The 14,523-nt window shown below is 45.6% G+C and overlaps 1 protein-coding gene across 1 annotated transcript in view; it reads left to right on the forward strand.

Moving 5' to 3' along the window:
* TMEM233 (transmembrane protein 233) overlaps positions 1-4,091 on the forward strand; it is a 37,023-nt gene extending 32,932 nt beyond the window's left edge. The window contains exon 3 of the mRNA XM_084649146.1: positions 2,042-4,091. Within this exon, the coding sequence (XP_084505272.1) occupies positions 2,042-2,053 (12 nt within the window). The 3' untranslated portion in view covers positions 2,054-4,091. The remainder of the gene's footprint in view (positions 1-2,041) is intronic.
* Positions 4,092-14,523: the final 10,432 nt, after the last annotated feature.

A 14,523-nucleotide genomic window follows, 5' to 3' on the forward strand; every position in this document is an offset into this window, starting at 1 on the left:
AGGCCCTCTAAATACTTGACAATCATGAGTGTATTAAGCCTCACGGGACATGACCATGCAGCCCATGGCAGTGAGCTCCCCACCCAGGTCGACAGACTTTGGGCTTGCAGGGCTCATGCTAGTGGTCCAAAAATAGCTGTGTAGACAGCGCTTTGAAGTTGCTGCTGAGGCTGGAACTCCAAAGCGTTTTCTATACAGATCTTTTTAGAGCGCTATCGTGAGTCCCATTAGTACAAGTCTCTTCACCCAGGCTGGGAGGTTCACTGTCCCAGGCTATGTAAACATACCCTTAATGACCCTATGAGTCTTGAAATAATTATATTCTCCATGTTCCAGATGGGATAAATTAAGGAGCTGCAAGATGACGTGACTTGCCCATGGTTACACAGTGAGTCTCTGGTAGAGGTGGGCACAGAACCCAGATCTTTTCACGCACTGTTCTGGTCTCAGACTGCTTGACCGTGCATCCTCCTCCAACATTAATGTCACTGTGATGTTAACCACACATCCATCCCTCCACAAATGCCTTCTCCCAGCCCACAGGCATCACGTTAAAGGTATTTATAAACCAAATAGCATAGTTGCAAGGAGAGTCCGGGCTGTTCAGTGTTATCAGCATTCTGACAGGAGGATAAAGAACACACCTAGGGCAGGGTCTCCAAAGTTTGGCTAATTATTATTATTTGCATTCCTGTAGCACCAAGGAGCCCTAGCCAGTGACCAAGGCCCCATTATGCAAGGTGCTGGACAAACAGAACAAAAAGGCGGTTCTTTCCCCAAAGAGCTTCCAATCTTAGACAAGACACAATGGATGGAGACAGACATGGCTGCAGCTTCCCTCCTATTTATTAATGGAGTGGCCTATGTAGCCTGAATGCTCAGACCTGTGAACTCTGCAGCCTGCACCTCTATCTAGAAGACAAGGCTGGCTGCAAATTGCTGTTTTCCATAAGCTAAGGGAAGCCCCAGCTCTTGGCAGATTGGTAGTGAAGCCCCTTTGATTGGGCACAATTTAGGCACCCCAGCAAAACTTAGGGCAAGCCTGATAGTCCTTATTTATCTTTAGCCTGGTCCTGAGAATTGCAGAGAATCCTTTTAAGTCCTGACTCAGGTAGCCTTCTCTCCAGCCTTAAGAGGAGATTTCCCTGAGTAAGAACTGAATAAAAAATGATGGCCCAATTGTTTCCCTCAGACCTGTGCATGGGGGGCACCCTCTGCACCAGATGTTGCCCTTTCCATGGAGGACCGGACATAGTCCTGCTCGGTGCCCAGCTAAAGAGTAAACACAGTCTGAGGCTGCATTTACTGTTTCGTGGAGCCCCCTCTTCCATGCTTGGCATCTCCTTTAAGGCGTTCCTGGGGCAGCTGCTTGTGGGGAACATTATGGAAATTGTCCAGAAAAGAGGGAGGGGGATCAACAGAGAGCCCAGCTCCCTTGAGTATCCTGTGAGATCAGAATAACCCTTGGGGGAGCCATGAGTTCTGAGGGCCACAGCTGCTGTTTCTCTGGGGAGCAGGCAGGCCCTGCCCTCAACACAAGAATTGGGAGGAAACCCCATAAAGGGAACCTCTCAGAGTTTTCCTCCCCTACCCATGCCCCACCGGAGGGGCGATCAGGCCTTGAATAAGGACCTTGACAACCCATAATGCATTGCCACAATATCAGACATTGGTGTCACCTGCAAAACCATGTTCTTGCCTGGCTGATTTTTACAGTTTAAGGCGAAAGAGCTCCTATTGCCCATTTCCAAATGTTGACTCACCCCTTAGCAAACATTAGACTGTTTCCTGGCAATCAGGCGATCCTAGCCTACACTGATTTAGGTAACCCTGATTAAAAATTCAGGTCTGACTGAGAGTAGACTGATGCCAATGGAAACATAATGCTTTGCTTCAAAAGTACATTGAACCACTAATCCACTGGGATATTTGTTTAATAGGAACAAGCGCCATTAAATAATGCATCCATTAGGCCTGTAGAATGAATAATTTAAATGCAGATCTCTCTCTCTCAAAAATACATGTTTTTGTGCCATTGCAGCATGCTCTCTGAAGACCAGGACTGACCATGAAGGATTATCATTATCTAAACCTCTGGGAAGGAAATGTGTGAAGAAGAGGGGGAAAAATCCTTCATTCCAGACTGTTAGATTTGACCCTCCAAGTCCCTCTCCAGAGGCAAGTTGCTGGTGGATGAACAAATAGTCCAAAGTTAGCACATCAAAGTGGTGTGACCAGATGTGCAAAGTTATTTATTTGAAAAAGAATCTTGGTATAGAGCAATGCACACCCTCCTATGCTAATGTACGGTGGGGTCTTGGTCCTTAGTGACCGACTTTACTTTCTCTCGTATGTAGAGGGTGCCCTGAATCCATGGGTGTTCACTGGTTGAACTTAGTGACACAAAACCAACTGTTTACAGCACATGGTTCATGGCCTCATCCTAAGCCCGGTGAAGCTAGTAGTCTGACTCCCATTGACATCATGGGGCTTTGGATTGGGCCCTGAAAGATTTGTATAATAATTTAAAATTGCCTCAGCATATAATCATACTAAATAACGAATTTATGGTCCGTTTTTATCTGCTATAGAATCACCCTGAACCTGCAGTTCTTTCCTTCTGAGTCATCCCGAGCTTTTCTGTCTTTCACCTGGGTTTTTTTTTTCCCAACATCTGAAGGCTGATTTCAATCACTTGATTATGAAGGGATTCTCTTGTCCCATGTTGTGAGTCTATGTGCATTTCCTCCAAACGATCTCTCACATCTGTTGTCTTGTATTGTTGAGCCACCTTGCATTGTCCCCCCTCCTGCTTTGAATGTGCACTAAGCATCTTTTCCTCTGCCGCGCTGTGTCTATAAGCACATTTTCTCTTCTTTTTTTTTTTCTGGCAAAGTAGGTGCATTTTAGTCGATGTGCTTGTCAGTCCATTTTTTACAGTGTCTCTAGCAAATCAGTTCATCGGATTGTGCCCCACTTCATTAGTGTTTGTGTTTAATTCACCAACTCATCTTGCCGCTATCGTTTGTATGTCAGCGCACTTATCAAAAGACAGATCCTGCCACCCTGGGCGATGCTGAGTAGCATCGGACTAATAATACAACGGCCTGCTCGCAGAGTGAGGTACTGCTCAGTAAGAATGGGGATACATCTACACAGCCCAGGGTAGAGAACCTCTCAGCCTGGGTCAACACCCTCCAGCTAGCACTAACAGTATAAAAATAGCTGTGTAGACAACGCTTTGAAGTGGCAGCTTGGGCTGGAGCTTGGAGTCGGAAGCCTAGGGAGGTGGTGGGCTTGCTGCCAGGGGCTGTGTAGATGCACCCTAAGGAGGGCAGGTTCTGCCTCTAAACAAATACCAGAATGCAGGACAATACAACTGCACTTTCTTAGCTGAAAACTTAAGAGAACAAATTTGTTTTTTTAAGCAAAATAATCCATGCCCCAGAAGGATGAAGTGCAGTAAAGGTTAACATGGAGGGCCACATCCTCCACTGGGGTAAGTCGTTGTAGCTCCGTTGACTTCAGTTATTACTACGACTTCAATTTACACTCATTCTCCTCTGATTCACAATGGTGTAACTCAGGAGTGAATCCACTGAAAAGAGTTGGATTTTACCGGTATAAAACAGGCATAAATGAGAAGAGAGTAATGCCTGGAATGAATACAGCTACGCTGTTGCAAAGGAATAATCTTCAGAAACCTGTGCCTGTCAAAGCAGACATCCGGCAACAGAGTGTATTTTCTGTGCACTGAGATTAGGTTTTTAACAGAATTGTACTGTGGGGTTTTTTGTTTGTTTCTGCCTTCATGGTGGCCAATTTCTGTTTTTTCATTGAAGTCAGTGATGTAAATTCTGTTCTGAATGACACTAGTATAAATCTTGAGTCATTCCACAAAGTTGATTGATTCACTCAGGATTTACACTGGTAGAATTTGCCCAATTAGGAGTTTGTATGCCACTGACTTCAGTAATCCAGGAACTGCCCCATTCTGAACACTTCTTAATGATTTTTGGATACTGTTTCACTGATTACAAATGTTTTGTAGCTTGCATTATTATCAGGTGTAAAAAAATTGTCATTGAGAGGCAGAATAAAATTGGTTTTAACTAATCATGTTCACACTGGTGTGTGGAAAGTGTCTTTCCTAAGGTTCCTTGTCACTCATTTTTTTATTATTATTATTTTAATGATTAGTTTGTCTTTTTCAAACCACTTCAGAGAAATTAGGTCTCAGAATAAAAGGAACCAGGCCAAGAACAAAGGGTGGCCTGGCTTATTTGGTGCTGCTCACGCATTCCAGGGTGAAGAGGATCTTCTGTTTTCAGAGCAGATGTAAGTTTTAATTATTGCAGTATAAAATAGTCCAGTAAAAGATCAACACCACGACTGGCCAGTAAGGGTTGAACTCTGCTCTGTCATTCTAGTGTAAATTCAGAGTAAGTCTACTGAACTGAGAGGAGTTATTCCTGGTTTACACTGGGGTAAGCAAGAGCAAAATTTAGAGCTAAGTGCCTGTTTTTCCATGTGTAGCAACAGTCTCGAATGGTGGCACCTAGCAAGACTGACAGAAAAGAAAATACCTAGTTTAAAAACCTTGGGTCAGATTTTGCTCTCATTTTCAAGGGTGTAAACCTGGAATGGAGTTGTACCTGATTTCTCCTGATACATTTTGGCCAATTAAAGTTAACGTGTTCAGAGGTCACCAGTGATCAGCGAGCAGCAATGGTGAATGTGTTCAGGGAGAATGGCTAATGAGAGAGCTGCAGAAAGTCCCTCAATAAACAATAAAGGTTAGATTCCAGTAAATCCAGAGTAAACTCCATTGACTTAGTGGCGTTAGCCCTGATTTACACCCGTGCAATGGAAATCAGAATCTGGCTCTAACATTATAAAATATTAAAGTGCAGTGTTGTGAACAATCTGAGCCTTTGCTTCTCTGCTCCGGGGCCTTGAGGGCAGATTTTCAGTCACCTAAAGGCGCAGCTGGGTGCCAAGTGTATTCTCAGACTTGCCTAAGCAGGATTGCAATCAGTGGGATTTAGGCACCGAAGCTGCATACGTGCTTTTGAAAAACCTAGTAGGTGCCCATCTGCAATTTTTGGCACCTAAATATATTTGAAAATCTGTCCCTTAGTGTAACCGGGAGTTGAGCCCCCATTTCTGCAGCGATTATGAAGATAACAAAGAGTGCTGACCTACAGTACTATGGATTTGTATAAACACACAGACTTTTATATTAAGCCACTTCAATCGTGTGAAAGAAAGGAAGAAACCCTGCAATTTGGTGTTTCTAAGTTTTGCTTTACTGATATCTCTGCTCTTCATTTATTCACGTATGGTCAGTAAAGCTGTGCCTGTCCTAGGATTTTCCTCCATGTTTGATGACTGGTGTCAAACACAGCTCCCCCAGCAGCCCCACGCAGCTGATGTCAACAAGGACTGTGCTGCTGCCGGGCTGGGTCACTCAGGTTCAGTGCCTCTTGTAAGAAAGTGGGACAGACTCTGATGGAACAAGTGGTCAAGCACATGGGTCTTGACATAGTTTGAACCTATCTACACCAATGAGACAGCAGCTTTCAGCAATGGGTGAGGGGAGTGGGTGGAGTCACGTTTGACAGAAGAGGCTGAAAATATGAGGCTAGTGCCTGCTTCTCCCCTGCAAAACCTTCTACGGGCATGCCCCTCTACCCCCAGTGGACCAGTTCTAGCATCTGTTACAAGGACTGGGGACTTTCCAATGAAGGCCTCTCTTACAAGGGACAGCCCCCATTGGCCACCAGGGGCTGAACACCTTCATCTTCGACCCATAGACACACTTACCCGTTGTGGCCTGAGCAGCTAACCAAAATTTTGGGGTCTTACAAGTTGTTCCACTTAGGAGGAGAAACTGAGGTGGAGTCAGGTACCTTTGATGCAATCTTGTTTGTTTACAACAAATTCACAAAGTCCTGTTTCCCTGAACCCAAGCAGACGAAAAACAGAAGAAGAGAGTTTCCTTGCCCACAGCCCAAACCACTTTTAGCCAGTACTGGATCCAAAAGCTTTCTCTCTCTCTATGCTTTTCCAGAACCACACATCTGTGCTTGTTCTGGCTGTGTCTGTCGCTTCCTTCTCTGTTTCTGTGTGCTTCTTTCTGCATCTATTGCTGTGTGCTTCTTCCCCCAACATGCACACATTTACCCAAAACAATACCCAGCTAAGCCCTCCACCCACGTAGTTCTGACTCCTGGCTCAACTTGCATATACCTTTTTGAAGTGGAGGTTGCTATAAAGGATCTTAATTGTTTCTTACATCTATCTTAAATGCGGGGCAGCGGTTATAACCACCAGCTTCAACCCCCAACAACGTGTACTTGCCATGAGGACAGACACATCTAGGTCTTTTTTTCTTTCTTTTTTGCATTTGTTTTCAGTTCACTTGGGCAAAGTGTGTTGGGTTTTTTGCTGTGTTTTTAATGAATGACTGTTAATCTCAAATGTGGCCACACTATGTTAGCTGCATGTGGATGAAGTTTAAGCAACATGCTCTTAACCTGCAGTTACAGAAACAAAAGACATGTGATGTGCTTTTTCTGCCCCAATAGATAAGATCAATAGCAGGAGCTTCCAAGTGATCTTCTTTACAAAAGATACAAGCCATTGCTTGCAGTTTTCCCGGAGCAGTGACAAATATTTTCATTTTCAGTAATTTACAAGGGTTTCTTGATTGTTGGAGGGGTGTTTTGAGAATAAAAATTGACCACGAAAATGGAAAAAGCTGCCATTTGCTGTGTACACCAGCGAGCTTTATTGGTTCTACAAAACCCAGTGCCCTCTATTAACTACTTACACTGATACAGACACAGAGCACATAGGTAACGGAAAGAAAGGAGCTGGATCTACAGACATGCAAAACAACTTGAGGTTATACTGAGCTACAGAGATATCAGTGACTTCAATGGAGATGGAACCAGTGGAGCTGCTCCGGGTTGACCCTGTTGTAACTGAGAGCAGGATTGAGCCCAGTGGCTGTAAGAGACATGTGAACTGCTGCCCCCATGTTTCACAGTGCAATGGTAATGCTGAAGTCTAATTATGACAGTTTAGATGTCAACATTGTTAACTAGTTCATGGCTGATCATGATCTTAGCAGAAAGATCTCTAGCTCTTCTGGGAGTGTTGGATGGAAGCTAGTTATGCTCAGGTCAACACAGATTGTATTTTTAATAAGTTACATTTATCAGAAATTCTTGTTTAATTTTTCACAGACAGTCGGTCTTATTTATTTATTAAAAAAAAAAATCCTGTAACAACGATGTACTTTTCTTTGGACTACTCCATAGCCCATCTTCACTGGGGAGGTACTGTTGCCTAGTACACTGGGCTGGGCTTCAGCAGGTCTGAGTTCTAATCCCAGAGCTGACACCAGCATGCTAGGTGACATAGTCATGTGACTTGACCTCTCTGAACCTCAGTTGTGGGGAGGACGCTTACCGCCTTACCGCTTATGTGCCTTGAGATCAACTGATGAAAAGTACTATATAAGAGTTAGATATTATTATCATGCTATTGATTTTTTAACTAGAACTCCCTATTGATTCAACTGAGAATTTTGCTTGAAAGTGTATGTCACAATATCGCCCTGTGTAATTTTTAATATGTCTTTCTCAGAACAGAATCTCGGTGCTCTGCAGATGACGGGTGCAATATTAGAGTTCATCATTCCTATCATGTCTGGGTAGGATCTTGCCCTGCTTACTCAGTTCTTCATAAAACTCCCACTGAAATCAATGGAAGATTTACCCACACAAAGGCTGAATAAGAAAACCAGGTTTGGACCAATAAAAATAATGCTTAACTCTTATGTGGTGTTTTACATCCGTTACTAAGTAATCTTCAGAATCTCCCCGTGATGCAGAAAAGTACTATCCCCATTTTACAGACAGTAAATGGAGGTGAAGTGACTTGCTCAAGGCTGAAAAGGGAGTCAGTGGCACAGCTGGGATTTGGAATCAGTGACTCCTGGCTCCCAGTTCTGTTCTCAGATCATTAAGACACCCCTCTTGTCTTACAATGGGGCTCTTGTCTGAGTCAGCACCTGCTGAATTGGGCCCATTGTGAAGATGCATTGCACCCTGCACAGTTGGAGGAGAAAAACAGGCTGTCAGGTTTGCATTGTGAAATGATGATGGACTCAGTGAAACATCAGAGCTGTAGGAAATCTAAGGAACACGAGATGCCAGTACAGAAACTCCAAGCAGGACAACACAATCTTCCTCGTGCTGGCAAAACTGCTCCAGACCTGAGATTTTTCTCTGCACCCGTCTTGCATCCTCCAGGCACTTGCTGCTTCTTGAAAGCAAGCCCCCTTTTCCTCCCTGCATGTGTTACAGGCAGAGACAGATGGAAACTTTAAATCGCTGGCCTCAGCTCCTGGATCAGATTAAGACCTTTCACTTCTTACAGGACAGCTGCATTCTGCAAAACAGCAGTGTACAAGTATCCTGATATGTAACTCTAGAGCAAGGCTTCTAAATATAAGAGGCATTTCTGCTCTGCCATACAAAGTGTGTCAGACAAATGTTTAAACAGCATGCTGTATATATTTCATTAGATTGAGCGACAAATTAATACCAGTAAGACAATATGAAGATGAAGTCCTGTAATGCCCATCTGCTGGGATATCAGCAAGCTTCACAATTCATGCACTGAAGATTAGCACTGGAGCACCCAGACAATTTCAAATAATCATTTTAAGAATGATCAATCAAACGCACACATCCGTGTTAATGGGGAATTAAAATCTGCAGCAGCATATATTCAGCCAATCCCCATGTGATGACACTGTGTCTGGGTGTCGCTGGAGTTCGTCTGTCCCCATGTTCTCACACCGTGTCTGCGTGTGACCCCTGGAGGCAGCCTGTCTCCCCCACATGCTCTCACTAGGTCTGTGTGTGCCTGGGTCTGCAACTTCATCATGCCTATGTGTTCTGGAGGCCACGTGCACTCACGTTCTGTTCTGGATGAGAAAGGGAGGATGTCCGCCTCTATCCCTGGAAACAGCCTGTACTTGTATGCTGCCGCAGTGTCTGTCTGTCAACGCCTGTGTCTGTGCTATAGTGTATCTATATGGCTGTATGCAGCCTGTTCTAATCTGTTGATCTGGGGCCTGATTCTGCTTTTCTTTATAGCCAGTGACTTGAATGACTTACTCCAGTTTTGCACTAGTAAGAGGAGAATCAGGCCTGTTGGCTGTGATCCCTAAAGGTGCTTAGGCACCCATCCACCCTTGAGGCTCCATGGCCATTCTCAAAACTGCTGCTCAGCTGCCACCTATCCCCATGGGTGCTGTGTTTCCACCCATCAGCATTTGCAAAGTCCCCCAAGCGCTGGTGCCAACACATAGCTGATGACTTGCTGAGAGCCCTGGGCACCCCAAAGCAGGATTCTCAGGAACATGCCTGTCTCACCAGCGGAGCCTGGGCCTATGAGCATACACAGAGCACACCTAACACCTGTTACCTGCCTCTGCCCCCAATCAGGAGGGCCAGAGGCAGGCCACTGATGGATGGAAGGGCAGCAGAGCACCAGCACAAAAGACAGCTAGGGGCGCTGGGAAAGGTCGGGCGAGTGTGAGAGAGGTATGGAGTGCGAACAGGAGATGGTTTTGGCTGCTAGAGTGTGGGCTGTTTAAGCAGCTGGTGTGGCTTAAGTGCCTGGTTCCAGAAGAAGGGCTGCAGCTGAGGCTCCCAAGTGAAGGGAGGTCCGTGTCTCTGGCCCAGCAGCCAGAAGCTTAGATGCCTAAATCCCTTCTCCCTGCCCTGTCCTCAGCATGTCCTTCCTGGCCAGCTCGGGTGGCTTCCCATTCAGCTGACCAGTTTCTGAAAATCCCTTTGTTAGGTGCCTAACTCTTCCCATGCACTGTATGGGGAGCGTGGATGCATAGCTCAGGGCTGAGGATTCCACTAACGGCAGGCCACTTAGGGTGCATCTACACAGCAATGAAACACCCACGGCTGGCCCAGGTCAGCTGACTCCGGCTACAGGGCTATAAAATTGCTGTGTAGACATTCAGGAGCCTGAGCTCTGGGACCCCAGGAGGGTACATCTACACTGCAGCTGGGAGTGAGCCTCCCAGCCCAGGGAGACAGACTCATCCTAGCTTGGCTCGAGCTAGTGCGCTAAAAATAGCAATGTGGACATTGCAGCTTGGGCAGCTGCTTGGGTCTCAAGCCCAGTTCATGGCAACCAACAAAGGATGTTTCTGAAACAAAATATGCTTCCAGAGACCCCAGCAGCTGCTGACTGAAACTGATATTCTTGTCAGTTTCACTACTGCTGTTCTAGCTGGGAGCCTAGGGCCATGGATTCCAGGGCTGCCTGGCTTCTGGCTCTGTCGCATCAAGCTTGAAAGCTGTGAGAGCCCCCTAGGTTTCTAGGCTCCTGCTCCATGGCAGGGAACCTGGCAGCTCTAGAAACCCTAACATGGAGGGGCTACCCCAAAGCTGTAGACTCATGAAGCCCAGGGTCTCTGGCAGTGGTCGTTCGCAGGACGGGCTGCTCAGACCTGGCGGCCCTAGGTTTGCACTGGAACCCTTCCTGAGGCTCAACAGAAGTTTGTCAAACCGGAGAGATTTCTGAACAACATCTCAGAGTGATAAATTGGCAATTTCTGACCAAAACTCTGTCCAGAAATTCCAAGCCAGCTCTAATTATGACATCATTATTCTGGACAATAAACAAAATCCTTTCTAAAATTAATTTCTGAGTATGACGTTGCTTATCAGTTTTAATAGTAGGGCCATGTCCTGCTTGCTTTACTGACCTGAGTATTCCTCTTGGACTTCAAACAGGCTACAGATGGTAGTAAAGGGAGACAGATTTGCCCCTTTCTTTTTGTTAATGATATAATAAAAAACATGTATCATGTAGAACGCTTTATCTTGCAAATTTTTTACAAACGTTACCTAACTGAACCTCACGCACCACTTAGATGATAAAGAGCTGAGTGAATAATACTTAATATGTAACTTACTCAATTAATTTTGCTTTTTGCAGCTTGTGGAATGTCTGTAAGCGGATTGTGGTTTTTCTCAAATGGATCTGTTGTTCAAAATTATTCAATGAATTTTTTCAGCCATTTCTTTCACCTTGCGGATTCCCATTTGAAATGCAAGCTATGTTGCTTAATTGTGATTGGTCACCTAGGTCACATGGTATTGTTTCTGTTCCCTGACTGGACAAGTATAACCGTTACAGTAGAGTTTCTGGTGGGATCACTCATGGAAAGTTATTTAAAATTAGTTTTCTGTAAGCATTTGAATGTCCAAGCCTAACATTTGCTTTCTATAAGCATTTGGGAAACTCTAGTTCATACATGTTAATGGACAGTGAACACAAAGGGACTTGAACACACCTGGAGCAAATTCATTTAAAAATCTGAATTTATATTTAAAAAAATGTTTGTGCAATATTCACCTATCTTTACTATGTATCATTATCTGAAAAGGACAGCCTAGGTATACTTAATACTGCCTCAGTGCAGGGGATGGACTACATGACCTCTCGGTCCCTTCTTGCCCTACATTTCTATGATTTACAACTATCCCTATTTTACAGATGGGAAAACTAAGGGGGAGAGAGATTAAAATGCTTCCTAAAGGCAATATAGGGAGTTGGTGTCAGAGCCAGGATTAAAACTCAGGACATTTTTATCTCACTTTCTCTCTGCTAGGTATTTGTGCAGCTCTCACTGCCATGGCCATTGCACCAGGTTGTCCTATCAAATTATAGAGAGCATATGAGTGGTCCATAACTAGACTTCTCTTTTCACTGTGCACCATGTGCTGCTCCTGCCATTTACTGGTGGTTCGTGGGTGCTGAGCACCCCCTATTTTTTTCTTCGGTGGGTGCGTGAGCCCTGGAGCACTCACAGAGTCAGCAGCTATGCCTGCTACCAGCGGGCCCCTTTCTCTCTGACACGGGACTGCTTTACAGTCACACAGTCCAAGGCATGGAGGCTTTGAATATCTTTAAAGCAGGCATGTGGAATAGATAGGAAGTCTCACTCAGACCCAGCCAGAACACATACAACATAGTGATATCACCCAAATGATGCTCTAGCTATCTGAGGCTTGGACAAGCACAGGATCAAATGTTTAATATGCTGTGGATTCCAGAAAGAGGTGGTTTTATTTTTTTAACTTGACAGAGAACAGAGGAGTTAAGTTGGACTGTGAAGGAGAAGAAGAATCTAGAGTAGGGGAACCTGACTAGTTAAGGAACATAAAAAGTCACAGAGAAGCAGTAGCTAGGGTTAAGAAAAGCAAAGAAGAAAGTGTGATGTACTAAGTAGCCTACAATTTTTTGGTAATGTTTTTATGGGGTGTTACGGCTGCTCTAAGAAACCCTGGAGACACCTGTTCTCAGTTTATGCTCAGAACAGACAGCAATAATGCAGGTTTCTCCACCTGTCCTCACCAATGAGCATAATCTTGACCTGGAGGGACTGGGTGAGAGGGGGAATTTTGTATCCAGGGCCTGTTCAGCCCTTGGTCTCTCTGCTGAGACTGTCAATGAAGGGGAGCAATTAATGCCAGTTGTTGTGGTTGGGCCTGAGCTAGAAAATTCAGATCTGGATCCAAACTCTGGGAGTGTTTGAGTCTGGGGTTTTGGCTCAAGTATATGCCTACAAACAAAAAACTAACGGAGCGCTGGCCCTGGCAAGCTTCCACCCAGCTCCTGTGTCAGTAGGCCACAGCCCTGACCTGGAGGAACCTGACAGATCATGAACCCCAGAAAGTAAAATCAAATAAAGCTCTCTTTCATATCACATGTTAATGTTAGTACATCCATTGACTTGGGTTTCGAGTGACTCGTGTTTGTGAGATGTGTGGGCAGCGCCTCTCAGCTGACTTTCTCTTTGCTATGGTGACACTTCTCTCCATGTGAACCACTTCAGAAATCTCTAAGGATGCCTTAGCCATGTTCCTGTTTCACTGGCCACACCCCTGCCACCAACAGCCAAGAAAAGGCTATAAAAGCTACTATGTAGCTCTGCACCACCCAGGGTTCCCCCAATGCTGGGGTTAAGCCTTCCACAGCCACAGAAACTGGTTTTAAAGCAGCTCTGCACCAGCAGAGCAGCACAAAGCTTCCGTCGTGCCCTGGAGAACTAGCTTCATAGCTTTTTTGGCCCTATAGAAACTACACCTGATGTTGCTCCCAATTAACTGAGTGCAAGTTATGCCATTTCCCTCAATGAGGGCAGGATTAAGTCCTACAGCCTTTGCAAAATTACCTGCCCCCATTTGACTCAGCCCAGACATCTGCCCATTTGGAAAGTGAGACACACTTCTCACCAGGAACATTTTTAATTACACTTGGCATTTTGGATTTTCTTGCTAATTAAATGTTTTAAAGAAACATATGTGCAACCCTACAAATATAGGAACCTGTTATGCAAGAATTTTAACTAATTCCCATTCTGCTTTAAGCCGGGTCTAGCACTGAGAAAATGAATGTTAAGGCAAGTGTGCTGAGGTGAGGGAGTGCTGGACAGGGTTGGAATACCCCCAGCTCCCTTTTGCACCAGCACAGGAGGCTGGCACTGGGGGATGGGGGGCAGAGTTATATGCTGTGCCCAGTTCTTTCCATCACTGCGGTAGAGAGTGGGGCAAATAGGAAAAATCACAGAGGGGGCCCCAGAAACTGTATTTAAAAGGAAAGGGAGTAATTCTATTGCTGTAATAAGCTAGTCCATGAAAAAGCTCTGCCAGACCCTTTCAGCATTATTTCAGATAATCTCCTGCTTCCCACGTCTCCAGCCTTAACTGCTGTAAGAGAACTGGGCTCCAAACACGGGATGTATGGGACAAAATTATACTTTGGCACATGGGAGAATCCTGGATGTGGACATGCTGGTCAGGAAATGGGATGATGATTTATAATGCACGGACAGCACTGTTATGGCCGTACATAAAACAGGCCAGTCACTGGTGTAATGTCAGCCAGGCCTCGTAACTCACGGGGAACGCATTCCCCATAGCTCTGAGCACAACCTGAAGTGCTCCCACTCATCTCTAGGGCTGCATTAACCCTGAAGCCTAGTGCTGGCAATTTAAATGGCAACCTTATCACATAGAATATCAGGGTTGGAAGGGACCTGAGGAGGTCAGCTAGCCCAACCCCCTGCTCAAAGCAGGACCCATCCCCAATTTTTGCCCCAGGTCCCTACGTGGCCCCCTCAAGGATTGAACTCCTGGGTTTAGCAGGCCAAAGCTCAACCCACCGAGCTGTCCCTCCCCCGCTTGTTAGCGGCTGCCCTGCTGATCAGAGCCGAGGCACAAGAAGGAGACACCTGGCTATGAAAAGCGGTGCCATGGGGTGGGGGCGGCGCAGAGTCTTGGAGAGCACCCCCTCCCCCACGTATCCTCCCCACCTGCCCCCCGGCTACCCCACGGCACGCTTGCAACGCGACGTGGGATCCGTTGCACGGTCAGCGGCTGCTGCGGAGCCGGGGGCCCCTGAGGCGCCCAG

The sequence above is a fragment of the Lepidochelys olivacea genome, assembly GCF_965140295.1.
Source record: "Lepidochelys olivacea isolate rLepOli2 genome assembly, chromosome: 15".
NCBI classification, from domain to species: Eukaryota; Metazoa; Chordata; order Testudines; family Cheloniidae; genus Lepidochelys; species Lepidochelys olivacea.